The sequence below is a fragment of the Heliangelus exortis genome, chromosome 3 (assembly GCF_036169615.1).
Source record: "Heliangelus exortis chromosome 3, bHelExo1.hap1, whole genome shotgun sequence".
NCBI classification, from domain to species: Eukaryota; Metazoa; Chordata; class Aves; order Apodiformes; family Trochilidae; genus Heliangelus; species Heliangelus exortis.
The window spans coordinates 38,552,082-38,577,831 of NC_092424.1; the positions used below are offsets into that span (position 1 = coordinate 38,552,082).

Genomic DNA, 25,750 nt, shown 5'->3' on the forward strand with positions numbered 1-25,750 from the left:
ACCTTGAACATTTACTACCATTATTAATCCAACTAAAATCACAAGAAGAGCGGAGACAACAAAATACTCATTGCACTACCCAAACTGTTAACGGGTTCTTATAATAGGTCTACTATATACAAATAGATAAGTGAAAAGCAAACTCATTGTTAAAGCTGGCAGTTATCCAGTCACCTATAACCTTCAACAAATTGCAGACACACAAAATTGCACCATAGTGCATCTGGATGGGAACGCTGGACCTCCTGTCATGTTGCTGCTCTCATCACAAAAATCAGATGTAAAATAGTTTCCATTGTTAAACTGTCATACTATTATGACAAAGTGACACAGAGTGCCAAAAGCTAAGCAGTGGATCTATAGCTCTTTAAAATATGAAAACAGTTTTGATTGTTTGATCACTTTCAGATGAATGGCCTAAAAGGCACAGTAATTTAATGAGCCTACAACCAAAAGCTTCTAAAGGAAAAAGTAAAAGAAAACAACAGTTGGTGAACAGAAATGTGTTTCAAGGAAAAAATCTAAGAAATCAGGAGTATCTAATGCTCAGCCTCTGCATGCAAACTGCACATTTCTCTCCCTGTCAGTCATCATTTCACTTTCTCATGTTGATGCATGATCAAATACAAATAGACATGTCTTTGATGCAATTTCAATTTCTAAGAATATTGATTAAGAAGAGTATTGACTTTTTTCTTTGCGTCTGATTACAGACTTTATTTATAACCGCAAGCGGTCATGGGTTTTCTCACTGTTTTGCATATTATTCTACATAAAGAACATAAACATGTTTACCTGCTGTCTTCAAACAGGATCTTGTCCTACATACCTTACTTAAGCAAGACCCAGTGAGATGCCACGAAATTTAAAGGGAGGCAAAACCTCAGAAATTACCTTTTCTGTTTGTAAAACAGTTCAGTGATCCTTGCTTTGATATTTTGCATTTAACTTCTCTCACTATAACATGTGGTAGGAATTATGCACCTATAGATGTACAGCTCTTCTGTCACTCCTAAGATTTTTTAAATTTTCTTTTTAATAGGAAGAATTAAACATCAAAAATCCTCAGCTGAGTAAATCAGAGACTGTGTTATCCAACACTCCTATCTGTGTTACAGGAATCTGGTGAAGACTTTGGCCGTATGCAATCCTAACATAACTACCACATTGAATCTTTCTGAACAATTTCCCTGAACTCTAGTCAAATTAACCTTTCATAAATAATCATTAACATGTGGCAAAATTATGTATAAAATCTAGCAAAGTTTTCCTGTATATATAGCGATTATTATGTCAGGGAAACAAATGGTAGCTCTTATCATCATAGAAAGTGCCAACAAATGACAGGGAACTCAATTTTCTTCTTTACTAAGACATTAAGGACATCAGAAACTAAAATAGAAGCTTGCTACTGCAGTAAGCATTTGGTTTTTTTATGAAAAAAAAAGTGTATAAACATTAAGAGAGCAATTCTAAATATTTTTGAATGAACCATGTTCTTAGTGCAAACTGTATATAAAAAAAAAGAGAGTTTGAATTCTGGTTATATGCTGTTTGTAATGCTTTCTTGGTATTTGTATGATCATAAATTCATAAATTATTCTCTAAGATCCTAATTTGTACAGATTTACTACTTTTTATTCTGACATAGTAGACTGGCCAACCAACATGTTGTCAGTATGCTAGTTTCTTCCACAACAACCTCAACATCTACACAACAAGGTCAAACAGCCACCTTCCTATTTTAAAGAGGATGGGAATTTTGATAATTCCACTTTCAAATTGCAAAAACATTCCAGCACTGAGCTGCACTCTGTTGAAAGCTGAAGTGTGACAGATGCCTTCACAGTAATTGCCAATCAGCCTCTATGTAGCAGCTGAAAACACAATGCATCACTTTGATCTCCTCAGCTCTCAAAGTATTCACAATCAAGGAATCTGCATAAAAATATGAAATATGCAACATTTCCAAAAACTGTCTCTGTGGATCTTAAATATGATAATGTATATTTTGTTCATACTTCATAAAGCATTTCCAATCCTTTATTATGCATATGAAAGGATATGTTTTAGCTTGCAAAACGTAAACATGGAAGATGCTTTATATTTTGGAAACATGTAGGTTTTCACTGGCTAACACAGGTGAAATAATCATTTAGAAAAGCCTGAACTGCTTTGAGGGAAAGACATCATTATAGAACATGCTTAATTAAGTCCCACTGCTAATTTTGTAAAATGAATACCTTGTTGAATTAGGCTTCAGGGAAATGAAGCATGAGTTCCAGCTCCACATGCTAAAACAAAGAAAAGCCTTAGAAAAGGCCAACTTACATTTTGCAGGTAGTTCATATCCACACGTGATTTTTGCTTGTCCAGTCTCACAGCCGCTCAGGTTGCGACATTCAGCAACTAAGCAGGGCCCAGCAGCTCTGTGTATGCAGCCATCCACTAAAAAAACAAACACAGAAACTTTTCTTTATTAAAAGCCAGTCTTTATCTTCAAACAAATGCACCATCACAGACATTTACTGCTCATTTTAGCATACACAGTGCAGACCTACTGATCTGTAAGTAGACATCCCAACACATACGATCCCTTTTGTCTGCCAGAATTAGTCAGTGAGTTTATCAAAATCATAGTATTTAGTAAGCTTCTGATAACTGAAAAGAAAAAAATCTAGAAAAGCTACAGTAGAATTAAAACTTCAATATTAGAAAAGGGTCTTATTCAAAGTTCTAGGCAATGGCCAGTACAAATTATGAAAACAAGTTTGATGCCCGGTTAAATGCCAAGCTCTCTTTTACTATGTACCTCTGATACTTCTAGAATTATGCAGACCATTTAGTGTCACCATCATGTGTTACAGAAAAATTCCAAGAAACTATGCATGTGGATTTGAAATTTAAAAAAAAAAAAAAAAAAAAAAAAAAAAAAAAAAAAAAAAAAAAAAAAGTTTTGACCTTTTTTCATTTTTACATTTCTTAATTCTGCATTATTCATGCAATGCTTTGGAGTTAATTAAATAATAATTACTAAATGTTGCACTTGCAGCTAAGTATGCACAAAAATTAGTGGAGTGCATAGATCTTATTACCCTGAGGAGCTAGGAAAAGAATAGTAGCAGCAGCAAAGTATTTTTAAAAAGGCTGCTGGCACAGCATTTCTGCCCTCTCAACATTCAATCAAAGAAATAATTTACTGTAATTATGGCAAAGAGTTTAAGGAAAAGGAAACAAAAAATTAAGGGAAATACTGCATACGTTAACATTAACTACAATAAGGCCCTAAAGTCAGCAGGAATGATGAAGTCCAACAATGAGAAATACTCATCACATAAACTGCAACATCAATTCAAAAAAAGGTAAAATAGGCTGACATATAAAGGCTAAATACAGTCCAGAGACACGAAAGGAAGATCCCGTATGCTTATCATGGGATAGGTTGTTTCAGATTTAACAAGCTCAAAGTTATAGCAGCTCCCAACAGCATTTCTGAAGCTATTAAATCACCAGAGGTTTGAACAGCCAAGTGGAGATGGGTTTTCCAAAGCTGCACGTAAGCTGATCTTAGGATAACCTCTGCAGCTGTCTGTGTGTGGGCAACACGAGGCTTGTGCACTCAGCATACCTGGAGACCATTCACTGCCCACTGGGATGCAGGAAGAGCAGGTAACACCCCCACCCCAAGAGGTGTTTTGAAGCTGGAATGGAAACAATCAGTGACTGGCCTTTCTGCATTAAGGGCACCACTGTTTTGGCAAGGTGCTAGGTATTTCCCTGACACCACGTATCCCCAAGCTGAGAGGCAGGTAACACCTTTATCTGAATAAAGCTGCCTTCTACCAAGTGTTAAAAACTCACTTGCATTTATTGGGGTGTTCAGATGACACAGTAAAATTGGCTAAGCAGTTTCTTGCAATACTCTATGCTCGTCCAGAACACTGTGCCACTGATTTTTAAAATGTCATTTTGAAATACTTTATACTTGACAGCTAATTGCGGAACCATGTGATGCTAAACTTTCAACAAATTTTTTGAAAATTTTGATTTTGAAAATAATGCGGATGCCAAGCCATGAGTCATAAGCTTTCTGTGCACTCTCTACGCTGCCAGGATGCCAAATCTTCTTACTCTACCTTAGCTGAACTTTTGCTTTTAACTTACCCAAAATCTCTGCTCAAACAGACTACAAGATGCTAATGCAGGAGTAATATTTTTTAACCTCGAGGGGAAAAATGAATGCATGAAATCTATCCTGTGCTCATAATATCCGATTTAATTATTTTAGCTTAATTACTAAATGCTTTTCCAAACCAAGCAGGATAAGTGAATCAGTATGTGTTGAAACCTCAAGTATATTTTTATAAGCACCACCACCACAATCTTTACCAGCATTAGTATTTCCTGAGACATTAACATAAAAACAGCAGTGATACTGACGAGGAGCACTTCCTGCACAGTTCCTCACAGGGAAAGAAGTCCTTCACCTCAGGAGTACTGGGACAAGGGCTCAAGTCCAGGCAATTATTCCCTTGGCGCTGGATTAATCATTTCCATCCCTGAGCTCCTAACAAGCAGGCTCTCTCCCTTGAGCAGTGTCTGCACAATGATTTGTTCAGCTACCCTCTCAACCAAATCATCTGTATAAATCAACCTCTTTCCCCCCCACCTTCATTCATTTTAACCCAAGTCCAGCTTAGAGCACATCCAAACAACACAACCCACTCAAAGGATCCACTGCCTCTGGCAGGGCAGGAGAAAAATGGATTTATCACTGCTTCTAAATCTGCAATGTATTAGAACACCTGATTAATTAACAAACCACGTGGCAGATTAGCTGTGACAACCAACACATAGGCAGTCCCAGCTCCCCATCTATAAACCATCTCATGACAGAAGAAATATGCTCCTAATGCCCATACAGCTACCATAAAGATGGTCTATCACTAACTTCCTGGAGCTGGTTCCACGTAGGTCCATGTCCAGTCTTTATAATTGAAGCAGTCTCCAGAAAGATTAAGACACAATGAAAAGAAAATTAAATTCTTAACAGAGGAAAATCAATTCTATCATAACCAATCTTGACATATGGCAAGGAAAATGGGAGACATCTGCCAAAACCTAACAAGTAGACGTGTGTACTTAACTTACAAAGGTGGTATAATAGAAAATGATTGAATACTCCAGACAAGCATAGATGGAAACACAGCCATTAGCATTTGATATACGTCAGAGCCTGCTGACATAGAAGAATGAAGGACAGGGAACAACCACCAAGAAAACCCCCTAAAAATTCTAACACCAAACCACCTACAATTTTCTGAATAACCTTTTCTTTCTACTATACTTTATTAAATTCTTGTGCAGAGAGATCACCTCTGATCTATATATGCACTTATTTTTTAATATAACTCAATAAATCATGCAACACACATTCTATGTTTCCAATAATATAAACAATCAATAACACAAGTTTGATAGTTCTTAAAGCAAAACCCCAAGCAGCAAAATATCTTGCCAAATATGAGCACCCCACATAAAAACTGGCAAAGGTATAGTAGATTATTAAACCAAAATGTGGTACTTCAGGCTCTGCTAAAACATATCTTAGCTGTATTAATTAAAAAAAAAAAAAAAACAAACCAAAAAAACCCACAACTAAACTTGGGACGGGAATGCACAGAACATTTATGTGAGATATTTTGTTTCCTGGAAGCATGCACTGCCTAGTAATGTAAGTGTAGAGAGAAGTAAGCATTGTAAACTTGGAAACTTTGTGGAAATTACAGATAAGGGCAACAACCTCAGGAGGTAAAAATGATGGCCAAAGATATATTGTTATTGTGTAGTGAGGAGGAAGAGATTTACATGATAATAATGGCATGCTGCCAAGTTACTTTTAAGAAAAGTGAAGAATTTTTGATATATTGTTTTCAGATATTTTATCTGTATCATCAGCTTGATATATAGATGCTCATTTGCATTTTTCAAACAGATTTGGAAAACATTAAATCATATCCTACTGTTCCTTCCCTGGAATTTCTTTGTGCAAAAAACCTGAAAAAGCTTTGTGCTTAAAAAGCCAGGCACTTTTGGTTAAATCTGACTTGCATCATGTGATAGTGATAAGGAATTCTGTATATTCACTGTTTTTTAGAACCACTGAAAAATGGCATTCTTCAAAAGCTATCACTCTGCTTCACAGCAAGTCATTTTTTCTACAGGCTGCCTTTCTGTCCAGGCTTATGAAAATCATAAATATATTTTGGGCCATTTATATACACAAGTGACCCACGATTTCACAGCTACAGGAAAGATGTGGGGAAATCCCGCAGCCAAAACTATCAGTCATAGCTGACAAGAAATCCCATCTCCAGTCTGCATGAGGATTGATTAGCATTGCTAAGTACTGGTAGTGGTTGAAGGTACTAAAGACAGGGCTGCTAAATGTCCTTATTGATACTGTGCTTCTTGATATGAGTTTCATGCTTATAAACCGAGCTATTTCTCAGGATTTTTGACAGCATTAATACTAAATGAGTCCTGTGCAGGGCCACCAGTGAGCTGGCCAGTAACCAGAGGTTGGTCTCTCCTCTTTTCTGCGTTCCCTTCCCAACCAGCAGGCTGCCAGGCTGCCTAATGCTCCCTGCCACCTCCCTAGTGGTGAAATAAATGATTTGGGAAAGCATCCAGCACTCGTGCCTTCAGGTGACTGCAAGGGCTTAAGCAGGTCGACTTGGCTTGGGAAATGTGATTCCATTATTCACTGCACTGTCACATGTTGAGACCCCACACAAAGAGGATCTCTCTATTTACTGTTTCAAGCACGTGAAAGGGGTTCCTTGGATTTGAAGACCTGCGTACAGGAGCAATATTCTGAGGACCTGTTCTGCAGAACAGGTCAACGAGCTTGAGATTTAGCTGTATAGTTCAAGTTGCTCATGCTTGCATAGAGCTATCAAAAGTACTACTCCAACACTTTTTTCATTAAAAAAAAAAATATTAGCAATCTCACTGCATGCATACTTAAGTTTTAGGAGCCACTAGGGACAGCACTTTGTTCTCCCAACAATTCAGCAGAAGCCATTAATGAAGAAAAACACTTCTCAAAGCCAATGGCATTGGTTGCACAAAGAAGTCACCTGAAAATAATTGCTTAACCTACAAGGACAAAACTAAGTATCAAAATAAAACTCCTAGACAAAATGAGAGTCTCCTGAAAACAATGCGCTAAACAAAAACACAAAAACATTTGACATTTTTCTGCACTGCACACTAAAGGATACTAAAAGGTTAAATCTTCTCTTTTAATTTATTGCAAACCAACCATGCTTGTTCACTGGAATTAAAGGGTTAAACTTTTCTAGTAAAAACCAGCTAATTTACTGGTGTGCAATATAGAATAAATCTATTTCTTATAGAAAATCTCTTAAAATTGCAAATGAAGCAAAAGCGAAGGAAACACAAAATTAAGGGTATCATGGGATGCTGCTTAAAAAAAATAACCTCAGCAAAACCAGTCTTGCAGTACAGATGGTAATAAAAAAGGGTAAGGTCATCAAACACCACAGCAAAATAATACAAATTGCCACAGGAATAATAAGGGGCCAAACTTCATTTGTGACTTTGTGTGTGAGTGTGGATAAATTAAAGTTACAATGTAAATAACAGCAGCAGATTTATCATGTTAAATTTCAGCAGCTTAGATATCTTTTTTTTATAACAATGATATTTTTCCAGATTTTAATTTCCCATTTTCACTAGGATAATCAGGAGATTTACCTATTTAAAGTAGCTAACTGTGCATTCTTTATCTACAAAACAGTACTTTTCTTTCACATGGCAAATGTCAGGAGTGAATAAAAACAGAAAAATGTATTATAAAAGATACATTGGAGGGGACAAACAAGAGGAAGCTGTTCTGCCCAGGTTGTAACACACTTCTGACACACATGCCCTCAGTCCCTCAAGACCATTCAAAAATTCCCATTGCAAGGATGTGTGTGGAGACCAGAAGAAAAAAACAAAACTAAAAAACCAAAAATACCCCAACCAAACAAAAAAACCGACACTCTAAAAAACCAAGCCAACGACCAATAACAAAACAAACAAACAAAACCACCCAAAAATAAACCAAAACAGAAGAGCCAAATGTCCACCAAAAGTAACCTCATTCTGCAAAACTGGTCAAGTGCCTTTAGGAAGCTCATCGGAAATAAGTGCTGCTAAAGTTACAAGTACACTTCTGAGACTCATGTCAAGGGGAAATAAATCCTGCCCAGCAGAAGACAACAGCTGCTGGCCTAATGAACAAAGGTGGGGATTTAAAAAGATTGCAACACAGATGCCAGTCAGCCACCACTGCTAGAAATGGCAGCTTATATTATGCAGACGGCCTCTGCCATAGAGAAGTTTAATGAACTGAAGATTTTTAATCAATGCAGTGGTTTATAGACCTCCAACATAATTAATTTTAAATACTCAGCATTTATACAGTACTTTCTGGCCAAGTTCTCAAGGAGTTTAAAAGCATGATCTGATTTAGCCTTAAAATTCTCCAATAAAAAAAGAAAAAAAAAAAAAAGAAAAAAAAAAAAAGAAAAAAAAGCCCAGATGAACTATTCATTTTTGAGATTGCTATTTTGCTGAATTAGGTTCATGTTTTATCACAGACAATCTAAGCTTTCAGTTCCTAAAATATTCTTATTTTCAGAAAACTCTTAGTGTCTACACCTGAGTTTAATCAAGATAAAACTGAGTTTAAAGTTGATGCATAAGATACTGATTTTCTAATATGTCAACTCACATTCACTGTATGGTGCCTATCTTTATTTCAGAATCAATACTTGGGAGGTTGCAGAAGGGGCCTCATTGCCAGAATGAAAAATTCTGGGTCCTCACAGCTCCAACCACTAATCCCTGCTGCAGCATGAATTTAATGAAAGGTAATAATAACATGTAATAAAACCATTATTCCAGCACAGACTGTAATGAACAAACCTACTCATAACCACAGCACATGTAAGCCTTCCCATACATGGGAAACAGGAATTTTAGAACATTGGTTAGCTGAAATCCTCCAAATTTAGCACTAAAACTCACCAGTTATTGCCTGATATGGTGAAAAGTGATGAAAAATACATTTTAAAACCAATGGCTTGTTTTGAGAGAAGGCTGTCCTTAATCTGCATGCAGTTCACATTGAAGCCTAACAAAAGCAGTTGAAAGATCCAACACAATGTCTGTGCTATTAACAGGCAAAAGAACCCACATATGGAAATAACAAAATCAAAACTGATTAAAAATAAAGCTCACCCATGGATCTGCTACATTTTAAGTGTTCTACATTTACAGCACACAACCAATCATTCTTACTTCAACAAAAACACAAAACAATGTAAAATCACAAAATTTGGCAGATTTTTTTTTTTTTAGTCAAATATCATTAAAAATATATGAAAGGCCAAGTAAAAGTCTTTCTGTCATGCTAGTGCTGATGATTGGTAAATTCCTGCCATAAACAACTAAGCAACAAAGAAAACACATTTTCTCACACTTAGGACATCATCTTTCTTAATCTCTGAGCACTCCACTCCAATTCTGTAGACAGTTATAATGTCAATAGGATTCACACTTTTGTCAGCCCACTCAAGCAGCATAAGGGCTCAGAGAAACATGGGTCTGATAAACCTGTCTGAATGCCACACTTTTGGCAGGAAAAAAAGAACTAGGAAAGGCTCCAGTACCCTTTTTCCAGTTTTCCCAGTCCAAAATGCTGACATTAAGGCATGTGTGAAGGAACTGTTTGCTTCCTTTTATTTGTTTTAGTGTTGACACACCTGACATCCCACACTTTTCTACAGATGGAAATGAAACAGCTAAGCCTTGAATACCTCACTGTAGCAAGCAAACAAACTGCATGTTGTTGTTTATTAAGGACTGAAGCAATAAGCAGGTATCTAGAGAAATTTTACCTACCATTTACAGGGCTTGCACCACCTTGAACTTACACAATATAAATATTTAGGGAAATGACATCAGAACTCTCCCCCCTCCATATTCATAACCCCTTAAAAATTAGGCTCTGCTTAACACTTATTTCTAATTCCACACATAAAAGCCAATGCCCACCTTTACTTGGACCAAGATTAAAGACTCCTCACTTATTTCTTTTTTTAAACAAGCCTGTGCTTCCTCCCTCAAGCATGGGACAAACTCACAGTTAATGTCCACTCATTTTTGTTTTTAAAAGCTCACTGAAACTTTCTTTTGCCATGATGGCTATTAAACTACTGATGACATTAGACTACTACCATCACATCAATCTCCATCTAGAGGATAGAACTATGGAGTCTGTTTTCCCTCCTGCAATGTCAGTAAAGAAACAAGTATATAAAAAGACAAAAACATGCCTGAAAAGGCAATGAAATTCAGATCTGGTTTTAAAAAGCAATTTAGTAATGCTGCATGTAAATGAAATAAAGAACAAAGAAATGGACAAACTGGACAAAAATGGACAAACTCACCACCTGTCTGTCTGTCTGTCTATATCTACCTCAGCAACGTATCTCACATGACGGCCAAAGGCAAATGCTTCAAAGAAAAGGGCATGATCAGAGAAAGAAATGAGCACTGCTTTCAGAATATTCTGCCAGTACTTCAGTACTGGCAACTCAAAAGCTGAAGCACGATGACTTTTCTGTTTTACCCTGGAAATGTTTATTTGTTGGTTGGTTGGTTGGTGGTTGTTTTTTCTGTGTGAGCATTCTGTGAGCATCTCGGACTCATACAAGCATTTGGATTTGTATCTTCCAATTTTATGTAGTCCTCTGTGAAATGTGGAGATTGCCATTAACAGAGAAATAAATACTACATATTTTTCGTAGTAAAAGCATGCTGCTAATCTAGAAAAGGAGAATGAAAGTAGAAAACCTACTGCAAAGTCTTTAGAGAAGTTTTTTGCTTGTTTTCACACACACACACTCAAGCACTTTCTCTCTGTTTGATAACTAGTCTGATAACTAGCTTTCTTTGTTTTGTTTCCTAATACATCTTTTCCTTTACTGTAGATTTCAGCATTTTAGGGCTCTGCATGAAGACAGGAGCCTGCAATGGCATGCTCCATTACTTATAAACATTTCAAAAATACTAAGTGCCTGGGACAGTCATGGCAGATAAATTCTGTTAAACCAGAATAAGTATTTACATATTTGGAGTACAGTTACTAAGCATTCATCTCACAGTGATTATACAAATTTATTCACTATGATCAGCTAGTAGTTGTCAGGCACAGGTCAAGGATTTAGACAGGGCAGGCTACCAAGTAATAATTGTAAACTGTGTAAAAGGAAGACTTATAACTGTGATGGGCTCTCACAGCCCAACAGGCTGTTGGCATGCCTTTCCTAACACTTTTAAAGGAATACTGAAAATAAATTCTAAAAAATGTTAACAGTTAACCGCTTTTCCCCCACTGAAATACAAGAGAACATAATCCCAGACTTTGTCTTCACAGGTGACACAGAAGCAAAGGCATTTTCACATAGGTCTTTGTAGATTTGAAGCCTGAAGGCTTCTGTAGAAAAATATTACTTCTAAATACATAACATGTATGCAATAAACATATATGGATAAAATAACCAAATATAACTAAATCAGACATGGGATTATGTGATATTTCTCTTTAGCTATACGGTACATCAAGCACCTGAACACTATACATCATTACATATACATGTATATTACATATACATAGAATAAAATAATAGAATAAATCTTTTGAAAAAACCTGGGAGAAGACACTAAGCCTGAGCCAAAGGGATGCAAGGCAAACAAATCTTGCAAAAGAAGGACAGGCAGGCCTGCCAGGATAAGTTTTCTTGACTTGCAATATCAAATATTACATTCTAGGCAATTTTTATGAGCAATCTGTTTTTTTTTCAAGAGTCAGCTCCTTCTTTGCCCTCTAACCCATTTGTGTTCAGCTTGACTATGTGACAGCACTGAATCTTCATGCTATCACATCTTTCTATCTAGAAAAGAGAAGATGAAGAAAGTAACAGAGGAAAGGCTAGTTACCAAAACAAAATACATCCAGTTCTGGGCATACTTCTAAAAGTTCTTTAAAAACCCACAGGGATTATAGTAACTTGGAATTAAGGCAGCAGCTGGAATGCAAAAATGAGTAGAACTCAGTATCAACAAGAAGATATTCTTGTGCTTGCAGTAAGGCTTAACAGGCCATAGGAATACCAGGGATTATTTACGGAGTAGCAGCTGCTTTTCTTCTTTCCTGGACCATTTTCACTTGTGCTAATTTACTTTTATCATAAACCACTGATGGGAGAAAACTTGGTTGAGATACTTCTCAGTCTGCAATCACAGAAACATCTTCTCAGTTTGGAGTGCTGTTTCAAGCCAGATTAATTAACAGTATTAATTATACAAAAATTGCTTTGCAATAGGTAAATCCAATTGAACACATTACAATGTATTCAAATGGAATAAATACCAGGGAAGAAGAAGGTAAACACAAGATTACCCAGAAAATTATGTACAAACAAGATTCTCTCAGTGAGAGTTTTAACACAACCCTAAGAACTAATTACCCATAAAAAGTCTCAAATCTTTCCTTTTGTTGAGAGACTCTGGCAAATCATATGTGCAACACATCTAAGACAAATGCTTGCCAAAAGATAACTTAAAAGATCTAGGACACAATCAACATTCAGCAGTGTTGAAATACCAAATGTTTTCCAGCAGCATGCATAAAAATCCCATGCTCTAAGTACAACTGCCTCCTTAAAAACAGTATCACATCCTGACACAGACTCAAATAAAATACAGAAGAAAAACTTTTTACCCTGACTATAATATCAGATTGTACTATCGATTCTGACAAATCTATAAAAATATTAGAGACATCAGCACAACCTCCACACATAATTAACTGTATATGGAGTAAAAGGGGGCAAGCTGCCAACATCAGCCCCTGCCCTGCCTTTCCACTTCTGGACAGATTGTCTGTGACATTAAAGTCCTGTTTCCAAGGTAAATGTAAAAGCACTATATTAACCTAAGACTGTCAGACATATTCATAATGATCAAGTGGAATTTGAGTGACAGGATAACCATATATAAAAATAACATATTTAAAACTTTTCTAATGTTTTGTTCATTTATTTAAAGTCAGGAAAAACACAAGATAATGGAAAGAGTGTTAGATTTTAAAAATCCATTCATGTTGCCCACTGTACTTGTTTTTTTCTGCATGTAATCACTTCAGTCAAAAATAATATTTAAAAGGAGCAGGATTCAATGCCTGATAACAACAAGTGACCTTTAGAGTGAATGGAAGACTCTGAATCCAGAAGTTGCACGGAGAACTTTTCTGATCTGTTCACTACACTGAGCCCAACACAGGGCTGTATCCCAACAGACTGTTTAAAGAAGTCCCACACAAGGTTCTTTAAGCTACAAAAAAGGCAAGCCTGTAATTAATGAACTTGCTACTTATCTGAGCTGGCTGCAACCCTCCTTGTGCTCCATGAGTTGTGGGAAGGAAAATTAAAGTACTAAGCACAGCTTAAAATTACAAGCTAATAGTTTTCAAGTAAGAAACAAGATATCCCACTCACATGGCTATATTTACCAGTTCGGTAATTCTGGTAATTCCCTCCCAAATAACTTTATGTTTTTAAAACACTATTAAAAGAGAGATAAGGAACAGAAGAACTAAAGTGCTGGTTAATCTGTGCAGCATCATTATGTATTATTTAGTTTAATATCTCCTTGTAGTAAACAGAAAATCATTATGCGCCATTTTCTTCAGGAGAACACTGTAGTAAATTTGGTGTTGCAACAGAACCATTAAAGTATAATAGTGTACACAGAAAAATTCTACTGATTAGCAAGCAAAAATATGTAATTATAGCCACTGTGTGGGACTCAGTTGGCTGGTATTTTATTGCACGCTGCTTTGTAAGACTGCATTGCTGCCAAAACTAATGAGGAAAATACCGAGTTGCTACTTCCAGTTGTACTAGAGGTTTTGTCTTGATTTTATTGACATTTATAAAGTGATCAACACATGTAACAAACAAGCCACAGTGCCAACACTGTGAGCTGCAGTCTACAGTAATTAATGAGTAAACAGAAACAATTCCATAGCAATATTTCATGGATACATACTGTATTAACTGAACTTGTAAGAGGTAATTTTGAATAATTTAACCAAAGCATCTCAAGTTCTCCACAGTTGGAGCAGTAGTAAAGAAATAATACGAAAGCTCCAAGACAATACTTAAAAAGGAAAAAGCAGCTCAACATTAGCCCGTAGAAGTTGCAGTAAACATATTTAAATGTACATATGTCCAATATATAAAAATACAGTTTTTAAAGAAAACACATATGATCATAAGTAGAAAGACCGAACAATACATATCCTATGGTATTTGGTACTATCTTTAAGCCTTCATATTTTCCTTTCCAGCTTTCATAACAGGGGAGAGAGGGAATAAGGTGTATTTCTACAGCTGTACAAAAAAGACGGATAGTTCAGTTTAAAAAGCTGGCAGAGAAATAAAAATAATGAAGAGTTAATCTGCTTCTGAAAAGCTACAATGAAACCTTTAAGCCAGACTAATTAAATTCACTGGGTTTTAAAACCAGAAGTGCGTCATATCTAAAATGGAGACTGATACCACTGAAAAGAAGTAATCACTCTAATATGCCAAAGAATATAGTGAGTGGACATGTAACACTGGCTGAAGATACTAAAGCTCATAAGACTGTGTCAGTGATGGACCCAGGGCATAAATTCCACTTTGAAATCAGCACCTTTTCCAGACACATTTATAAAACAGAATCTTGACCTATATAAAAAGAAAAAACAAACAAACAAAAGGTTATATGCAGAAAAATTCTTCAGTGTAATTCTTAATGTTACTCCACTCACTGTCAGAAAGTAGACTTTTAAAAACAGCTTTGCCTGCCAACCTTCACAATTTTCAAAGGCTTGCAAAGAAGAAGTCATACGTAGGATTACGGAAAGAAACTGTGACAAATTTGGCAAGGAAGCTTTGAAAGGCAGCTTAAGCCCCTTCCATGTTGTTCAATTAAACTTGGCTGTTTGAGTACATCATCATTAGCAAATACAGAGGACCAATAAAGAGATACTGGTGGAGCAAAACAACTGGTGTTGAGAATCTGTAGCATGAAGATTATATGCATTTAAGGGTTCTTCTGGTGGAGGTGGGTGAGTGGGGTTTTGGTTGCTTGGTTTGGTGTTTGGTTTGTGGTCATGTTTCTGTTGGCTTTTTTTTTAATTTTGGGCTAGTTATAGTCCAGTCCACAGACTGAATGCCAGTTCTCCGGTGGAATGCATTAGGGGCACATCCTACTTTTCAAAAAAAATCCTAGTTCACGTTCTCCAAGATACTTGATAATGCTAACTAACAACACAGTGAGAAAAGTCAGGGAATTTCCTTCAAAAGCACATTCCGGGATCAAAGCGAAAAGAACAGAGTAAATGCACGGTACATGTTTTTTAGTTGAAATTTATTTGAATTTTTCAGGATTTTAGCAATGTCTGAATTAGTGTACCTGCAAACAAAGGGGGAAAGTCCCTATTCTTACACCTAAGTAAAACAAATATCCATATTATAAGAAGGCAGCAGTTTTGTTACTGATCTTTAACAACCTGTATTAATCAGAAGTTCGAAAGATCAAAGTAACAGCTAACATCAAACCCGAGCTCCTCACCAGACACACGCAGAAGTCAGCATGATAGGATATTCATCCCTTTAAGTTTTCAGTTGTAAACAGGCACTAACAAACAACTGAGCAATGGCAGAACAAAAACATTCAGCAGTCACCCTAGGTACAAGCATAAACAAGCCTTGTCTTGGAATGACTAATATGTTCAGCTTGCACTGGCAATGTTATGGATGAAGTGTCAGGAAGCACCAAAACTGAGAGAATGATGGAGAACCCCTCTCTGAGCATTGAGACGATTTACACAAATAATGTTACACTGTAGTTCTTGTTAATTCTGATGGGAAGATAACTGAGAAAGCAATCTCTCCCTGCCCTCATAATATTAGAAATAAAATTTTACACGGTTAAGTACTTGTGAAATACACATCTCAGATTAAACTGAATAAGCAAAATGCGTGAATGTGCTGGCGAAACATTTTATAACACATTCTCCAGAAGATCTATGGTTAACTTACAATCCCACACCATAAATATTTCACATGTTTGATGTATTACCAGCATCACACTGTAAAGATAAACTCATCACAGTTCTATGGAAAGATGATATCTTTCACCCCAATAAATAGATATCTCATATTTACTAGCTCTAATATTATTAATGCATTTTATTTCCAACATACATTCTTTCACAGAAGAGCAGCAAAACTTCAGCTGGATTGGACCACAGAGGTTATGCAGTCTGATCCCCTGCTCAATTTTGCTTCACAGAACAAAAGCACAGTTGAAACAGATCTGCCTTCCACCATTCTGAAGTGATGAAAATCTACAGAAAAAGTTGAGAAGCTGTTCTACCATCTAAAATCTTTTTTACTGTTATTATTTTTACTAATTATGTTTATGCTCCAGGGTAAACAACACCCAACACCTACATGTTATTGAAAATAAATGTTTTTCAATTATTAAGATGTAAGAACGAAAGCTAAACAATAATTGGCACAAAAGGCTCACTCGAAAACAGTCCCAAGATGACACCTATTCCATTTGGCCAGGCACCTATTTGTGGTGATAGCAAGAACCACAAAAAAATAGGTGTAGCTAAAGTATTAAGGAGGATGAAAGGTCAAAGCTGACAGCAAATACAATCCAGATCTGAATACTCCCATCTGAGCTCCATTTGTGGAGGCCAGTCTATTATTTGTTATCTGGGGATTGAGGTATGCACAACATGGGCAGGCACTGCAGGCAGAGGGATGAGAGCAAAGATCCTTAATGAGAGACAATTGAAAGCCTCAAATCTCTACACATAGCTCAGTGTGATTAAAAAAAGGAAGGGCTGCCTTTTAACACAGCTCTCAGCAGAGAACTGGGGTTCTGACTTCTTCTCCTTAAATGTAGATTTTTTTTCTTAATTTTCCTCTTCCTTTTCAACAAAACAAGTTTTTTTATAACTACCTCTTGTAATCTGAAGGCCAGCTTCCTGATCTATTGACCTACTGCACAATATGGTTTTAATTAGTTCACACTGGCATGCAATGCCTGCAGTTTAAATATTGTTTTGCCTGAACAAATCCATTTGCCTGTTGAGAGCATTTACATAAACAACCCAACAAAATCATTTTCAAAAATATTGTTATATAAGATCCAGTTGGATATAGCTGATTAGTGGCTCAGCTGTCATGAAAGGGTGACAGTGACATTCACGACATGCTGAAAGGCAGTTTTCTCTACTGAGCTATGCTTGCCAGTGATTTTGTTTGCTTTAAATTTACAGGAATTTTTTGTCAGGTATCAATATATTGTTCCTTTGTCACTAACGCCATATATGCATGTCAGCACAGATACAGAGATATCACAAGTTTATTTGTTTTTCATAGAAAGCTCACTGAGCAATGTTTTACAGACATAATTTGAATGAAAGAGGGTTTATCGCCTCAAAGCCACTCCCCAAGACTTTGCACAGTTTTTGTATTAGAGGATATTATGCACTTCAGAAAGGAGATGGACACCAAATAGGGAAACACAGAGTAGAAAACTGAGGGTAAAGAGACGTGTAGTATTTTCAGTATCTTCCAGACCTTCCCTGTATCTCCAGAAAGCTCCACATCTCTGGTCTCCCTTCACTTACTCTACACTCAGTTCTTCCCCACTCCCAAACTGGACCTTTTCCATTTCCCCAGAGGGTAAAAGCCACACATGCTATACTGACTCTGGAATACTGTCCAGGAACACAATGGCAGGAAAATATATAATGCCTGAATCTCCCTGGATTTACATCTTGAGAGGCTTTGGCTTCTCTCTGGACATGAGTTTTCAGAGATCTGCAGAAACCCACGTGTTTTGAAACTTGCAGCTCTCTGTCAGACACATCTGTAAATGACCAAAAGATTAAATAACATGTTGGGAATTAACTAGTAGTAGGCAAGTGACAGTACAAGGAAACCAGAACAAGAGTGTTTCAAAATCTGCAGCCTGCTCATAGAGGATGGGGAATAAACACAGCACACATGGATACTATCACATATTCCCTTTCCAGTTGGACAAGAAATCCCTGACAAAACTGTCTTTGGCTTCAAGGAACCCCAGATTTCACTACAACAACATAGTCATCTGTGAATGAGTAAGTGAAGTGTGTGCACCTGTGGTGACAACAGTTATGAAACACAGCAATCATCATGGACTCGACTGGCAAGATGACTCAGTGAACATCGGGGTTTGAACTTCCACCTCCAGCACTTATTGGTGAAATATTGACCAAGACATCTTTCAGTCTGAACATTTTATCATGTTCAGCAGATTTCCTATCAAATTTGAGACAAGTTGGTGTTGCAAGCCTACTTGAAAGCAACAATATAGCTCCACGAGACGGCGTTTGCATTTTGTTTAGACGCCATAGAGTTAATTATTGTGAAAGTAATGATGTTCTCTTGATACTTCAAGTAGATACAGCAGGAAAGCACAGAATGAAAAGTGGGAAAAAAAATTTAGAAGATATTCACGTTCAATCATTCCCTTGTATTATTCATAAACCTGTGGATTTTAAAGGAGGAAAAAATTATTAGGGGTTCTGAGAGAAACCTGGCCTAATTAAATTTTAATTCCCACAGATCAGGGGGTATATGTCTCCCCTGCAAACACAGAGCCACACTTCAGCAGCATTTCTCAAAATCAGACATTCTTCAGTAACTTCACAATGGATTTTAGTCTCAAATTTGGCACCATCTATATCATAATAGGCTGTAATGATTCAGGAATCTAACAAGCATACTTGTCTACAGGAGTCCAGGCAGTCAACTTGGCCATGGGGACCTCCAGAATCCTGTGAGGAATTAAAAAGTATCGCAGAATAGCTCCAAAAAGCCCCTCCCTTGTCCTTAAAACTTCTTTTTACTTACTGGTCTCAGTAAGTAAACCTAAACTCATGTAAATGTACTTCAATAGTAAACCTAAATTCATGTAAATGTACTTCAATAGTAAAATTGTATCACTTCAAAACAACAACAAAAAAAGCAAAACTAGTCAGAGGGACTGCAGTAAGGAGAAGGAAGTAAGGGGAAGGAAGAGCAGAGATTCATACATCAAAATTTTTGTACAGTAGCCAGAAGACCCAACAGTCAGTGGCACTTATCACATCTCCATCAATAAACTCGTAAACTCGTGAAGAACAAAATAAACTGTTCCCACATACGATAAAGAGAGCAACTTCTTGCAATACGTAAGACTCTTTGAGTCAGATGAAAACTTCACCCACGTTACCATCAGTCTGCCATACTCTTTAATGGCACCTTCTAAACATATTCCAGTCCTGAGCTTTCTGAAAGAGTTAAAATTGATGCATTGCTAAAAAAACCACTCTCAAATAATATCTGTATGGGGCAGAGTCATCAATTAGGCATTCAGGCTGCAGTAGGGGCAATTTTTGTACTTTGTTGTTTCCCCAGTAGTTGTGCTCCATTTAGTTGCACTGATCCAGATACCGCTTCACTACACATCCAAACAAAACCTGCTCCAGAGCAAAGCAGAAACGGATTCACAAACGTACAAAACAAGGCATAATTTTTCAAAAGCCTCCGAATGCAATTGGATGCACTACCAGATGGCACACTGCAGAGGGTAAATGAGGATATCTGAAAGGTCTCTTAAAAATGAGGATTTTGCAAGCATTCTCTCCTGAATGCAAAGACACCTGGGTGAATGCACAAAAGCACCATGATAATAGCAGAACATATTTTTCCATGGCAAAGGTATGGGCAAACAACAATTAAGCTTTTGTCAAATATATCCTTTTTCCAAAAAACAAAGTGTTCCCAAATACCCGTGCTTCCAATATGTCTCCCACACATCCAGTCATATACTCTTTCTTAAAAGACTACAGTCAAATAGCACGGTTAATAACATGACCAAATGTGTTTTCTCTATCTTACTTTCCATTATTCAACATTAGCACATAAATTGACAGTTATTAAGCAAATGATGAATGTTATCTGTTCATACAAAGACTGTTTTAGTGAATCAAAACCATTAACTGTTCCCAAGAGCATAAATAGAATTCTTCTGCAATACTGAAAAGGAAAGATACAAAAAAAAAAAGAAAAGAAAAAAAAAAAAAAAAAAAAAAAAAAAAGAGTGTAGATGTTACTACACTCAGGAACATATGCAATGATTCCCCAGAAGAGGCAAGGAACATAGCTCTGACCTAACACAGTCCAGCTTAAAAATCATTGTAAAAGCAATTTCATGCATGTAAGATTAGAAAACTTGTAATGTGATTTCTTCTTTTCCTTGTGCCTCAGAGCTTCTCTTATGCTTCTAGTCTGTTTTACCACGGTGAAGAACTAGTAGAAATTTTAGGCATAAACTCACCCTTGTACAATTTTTTTGCCACACAATAAAGTAAGTATCCTTTGTCAAACACAATGGGGAATGGGAACTTCAAAGCAAGTTTTATCTGCTCTTTACTTTAGCTCAGAAGAATCAAAAGCACTGCAGAAACCGGAGAGATAGATTTTTAAAATTCTTTCAGGACAGGTAATGGTGAGGTTACCATCTAGTTGTCCCACGCCTTTGTTTTTTCAAACATGGTATTACGATGTTACTCTGACATCTGCCACGGGAAGGCATTAGAAATACACTGCAAAAGAATCAGAATTGTTCTGCTACTTGAAGGAAAGCATATCTCCAAGTAGCTGCAAGATATCCCTTGCCCTTCAGATGACTTCTTGACCTATCAACACCGAAGTTTACAAAACACCCATCAGCAAAAAGGAGCAAAGCCAAAGAAAAAAAACCCTCCTGTTGGTTTTGCTCTGCCATACCTTTGATACAAATGAGTGATACAAGGTCTCAGACCATAAAGAGGCTTGAATATGGTTTTCCCTAAGAAAGGGAACAGAGGTACTTCTGGATAATGAGACAGGAAACGTGTAAATCCCATCCCACTTTCTCAGTTAGGGTTTAATAAAGCAGCACTGTATTGTGGCACACCAATGTATTTTGGCAGCATTTGGAAAGATAGCACCTCCTGAGCTGTGCATACCATATTTTACTGCACCCTGTCAGGTTAGATAAAAGCTGTCTGCAACTTTTATATTTTTCCTAGACAGAAGAGTTACACAATATTGCCAAGAAGCTTTAGAACCATACATATAAGCCTATCCCTACTGCCAAAGTTTCTTTAAATTACGTTTCCCCCTCCATCTAAAAGGCACTCTGGCAACTCTACAAACATTCAAGAAAGCACTGTGATCTCCAGCTACTCTGCAACACGTATTGACACAGGGCCTTAGAGAGAACAGCTTTTTAGACCAAAGTCTTATACATTCTTAAACTATTTATAAAACACCTTCCTATGAGATTCTTTTTTTTTTTTTTTTTTTTTTTTTTCCCCACATTTAGGCAATAAGCATCCTTTAAAAATTAAGTCCCCTCCTCCAAAACTAGCCCTAAAGGAGGAAGGCATAAAATAAAAGGAACAGGGAAAATAAAGAGCTAAGAGCGGGCAGTAAATACATCAATTATTTTAGCATGCTAAATATGAATGGAGACAAGAGAAACTTCAGTTCATAGCAACATGATTATTCCAGCAGGGCCACTTAGTACTAGTGATGGAAAGATAACACTTACTTAACTAATGTTTGTAAAGTATTTTACATTCCTCAGATAGAAGAACTAGAGATAGGCAAAATATCATCATCGTTACACTGTCTGCTAGTATTACTTTAGTAAATAATTAAAGGCTGTGGCATTACTCCTAGTAAGCATATCAAAATGTCACATCTGGGGGGTGGGAGGAACAGACATGACCAATTCCTCTGTCCTATATTTTATGCATGAGGAGTGATGCTTCATGGTGTGGTCAGAGCATGACCGCCAAGAGGGATAGCTTGTTGCTGGTAATGTTTCCTGGAGAGCCTGCTGAGTTCCTTTTGTTAAGACAATAAGAGATCGATAAGCTCGAGAGGTAAGCTGCAATAACACAGGTCGGATTTCAAAGCAGTCTTTCTTTTAAGAAATTTGTTTTGTTTACTTCATTGGAAGCTCTTGAAAAACATCTTCCAGTCCAGTGCTCAATACCTTCAGGGGACAATTACTCGTTTACCAGAAGCATTAATTAATTTTAATTACTCCTTCTGACAAATATTTTGTACTGAGTATAATGTAGATATGTTTTATTAATGATCCAGGAATTCACACTTTTTACATCAGGAAAAAAACCTGCTCTATTATTATAAAAACAACCACGAAAGAAGGAGAGATACAAAAGATGCCACACAATACCCACAAAATTCTGACATTTAAACTAGTGAGGCAACTTTGTGAAACTCTTTTCTCAGACCACTTACAGGAAATAAAATATAGATTGACTTGTTTCTGCCCAATTTATTTTTGCTACTCATCTATCAGACACTGGGCAACAGTAGCATATAGTAGCAGCAGATAATGCTGCAGTCAAGATGGAAAGGCAGAAAGAAAGAATAAGCCCATTCTAGCCCAGAGAAGAAACACAAACAATTAAGGAGTCACAAGTCATGAGAAATTGTCATTATTTCCAATGCTGAGGTGATTTATTAAATGATCTTGGGCAGACACATCTGTCAATACTGTAACAAAGCTACATCCAAAACCATCATTTTAATTAAGGTCTTAGAGGATGCCCAGTGAGTTACCTGGTATTGAATCACACACAAAGAATGTTCTTACTTCATCTGACGTGCATGTTTTCTTCCAGACAGTCATCTCACAGGAGGAACGCTAAATGCAATGATAAAATGTTTCCTGCCTTTTTGTGTAGGAAAAGATTACCAGCAAGCTAATTCCCACTGAATAACAAAAGCACAGTAGATAATTTTATATGGTGCATGTTATTGTCTTCCAATTAATTATATATTTAATTCATCTAGAAATTCCAACAGCAAGTTGTTTTGTACATCTTTCTAAAAACGTGCGTGCTATGAAAGCAGAGAAAAATATAATCATAAAAGCAGTCATATAAATAACACAAATAAGACTATTAGAAGGGTTGGACCTGATGATTTTTGAGGTCTGTTCCAACCTGACATTCTTTAATTCTATGATTCTATGAAACACCAACAAAAAAGCACCTTTATAATTGTATCACAAACTGCAGTTAATTAAGTTGGTGACACTCACTGTGCCAAAAAGCATCTCTTGTTGCCTAATATGATCTTAAGCCATGGCTGGACATTGAAGGAGAATTACTAAAAGGAAAGAAGAAGAGAATGATCTCCCCTGTATGCCACAGCACTGTAGAAAAACGGTTTTATTCCACAACTCAAGAGCAAGAAGGGAAGCAAACTGAAATATTCTACACAGCAATCAAAAATACTGGTGAGAAGAAACCTCTGGAGATCCTGTTGTCCAGCCAGGGCAGGACACCACCTTTGATCACTTTATGCATATGAAACTTCAGGTATCTGGTTAGAAACCCACTGGTTGAGAAGAACACAGTTCCTATTGTCTCACTGCTGTTTCTCTGTCTTATTTCATGTCAGAGGGATCTGCACGGGGTGAGCTCTTGCAGTCACCAGGGAGAGCAGGAATGCATCTAGAGGAGACAACTCGGTTCCCTAAAGCCAAGGCAGGGAAAATTTTGCTCACTGCTTCTACCAGATGACCTCCACCACTCTCACAACATACATACCTAATTAGCAATGTATTTCAGGCACTGTACTTTCTACTTTGGTAATGAGGAACATTTATCAAAACTAGTGTCCTTTTTTTTTTTACCCCAGTACACTACAGACTGTGAATCTGATGCTCTTATGCTCTTTCTGCAAATGTATTTTTTTCACCTTACCATAGCATTTGTGCATGACTTACTAAAATGCTTTTTTCAGAAAGTTTTCTTTTCAAATGAGAAATATCTGACTAATACCATTGCATTAACTATAATATGAGAGGAGTTTTCCACATATTTGAGTTAGGTTTTAGAGGCATGTTTCAATGCTTTTCTGATTCAAGGCCAAACTCCTTGTTGTACACAAATCCTTCTGTATTAGTCATTAGCTAATTTAAACACAGGTATCATTTAGTTTTAATGAAAGACTGAAATGAAAACTAATACAATCATTTCATACAACCTGCTAGAATATGATTAATAGTATTTTTTAGAAGAGCATGCTAGGAAAATAATTTATAATATATACTAAATAAAAAGGATCATATTCTCAAGAGCTCTGGAAACGTTACTTTCCCCTTGATAAATCACAATGCAATTTTCTAGCCAACTAATTTCACTAAAGAAGATAATGACTTCAGCAAAAGGCTAATCAACTGCCAATCAGGATTCCTTGAAGCACAGAACTCCAGATATTGAAGCAATTTTTTTTACAAGTCATAAAAGCACTTAAGTTCCATGATATGTCATAAAGCTTCTGATGAAAACCTGAACTTGATGAAGCATTCTTATTTCTACAGTGATATTCCTAAACAAACAATTTCAACTTCAACCAAATCTTCCATCAATATTCAAAACTATTACAGAAGCATCAAAACTACACAATTAGCTGTGTAAACATCAGTCAGAGAACTAAACAGATTAATCATCTAGGTTGTTTTCTCTATCAAGTGTCTGAATTGTCAATGTTATTTAATTTCTTCAGGAGCAGAGGGCAAGAAAAGAAATATTAAAAAAAAAATTAGAGTAGATTTTTAATATGATAGGAAGTGCTAATTGATCACTACAATGTATTGTTAATTTAAATCCACTTTGGTTTTGTGTTCTGCAATATTCCATTCACAGGTTGGGGATTTTTTGTAAATCAGCAGGAAATGTTTCAGAACTAAAGCTTTGTAGAAAAACACTAATTGCCGTCGTCTTTTCTTCACAAGAAACACAGGTCACTACTCTTTTATGTGTGGATAAATAGTATTCTCTGAACACAGGACTTAGTTATTTTTATATAGCTTCTCTCTTTCAATTTTCAAAGTCAATAATAAATTATTTGTCTGGGCTTATATTTTACCATCCTCTGTATTTTTCTGGGAAGAAATCAAGTCAGCTTGAACCTTTATTATCTACTTAATGCTGTTGTGATGTTTGAAGTTGGATATGTATTAGCAGCAGAATGTTAACACCGATGAATACTGGAGAATGGAAAAGAACATATTTAAGAAATATAAATCAACCATATTTTCAAGCTGCAAAACTTTTGGTCACTAGGAAGGAGTAAATCAGATGGTCCAGCCTAATATCCTAAAAGGTATTTTTAGATTTCTAGATCTGAGTACAGTGCACAATACCAAAGACACTAGAAAAGGTGTTATAGATTACAGATTTATTAGGACATTCTTTAACAGGACATTGACAGCTGAGAGGTTAACATTACTTTTTGGTTCTTACACAATTAAGAACCATACTAAATATAAAAAAACAAAAATCCTCAAATCTTGTATTAAACTACTGTATTTCATTCTGTTTCCAAAATCTACTTACAGCCTGTACTAACTGATGCAAATAGAATTGGTGTAGTTCCTCTGATGAGTTGAAGAGTGATAGTGGTGTATGCTTAACATG

General features: G+C 36.4%; 1 protein-coding gene across 10 annotated transcripts in view; it reads right to left on the reverse strand.

Annotated features, from left to right (window-relative positions):
* MACROD2 (mono-ADP ribosylhydrolase 2) overlaps positions 1 to 25,750 on the reverse strand; it is an 870,286-nt gene that overhangs the window by 601,548 nt on the left and 242,988 nt on the right. For 9 of the 10 annotated variants that reach the window (XM_071740242.1, XM_071740246.1, XM_071740248.1 and 6 more), the window contains exon 5: positions 2,332 to 2,448. The exons of the other annotated variant lie outside the window; for it this stretch is intronic. In XM_071740242.1, the coding sequence (XP_071596343.1) occupies positions 2,332 to 2,448 (117 nt within the window). The remainder of the gene's footprint in view (positions 1 to 2,331; positions 2,449 to 25,750) is intronic. 10 annotated transcript variants of the gene reach the window in all.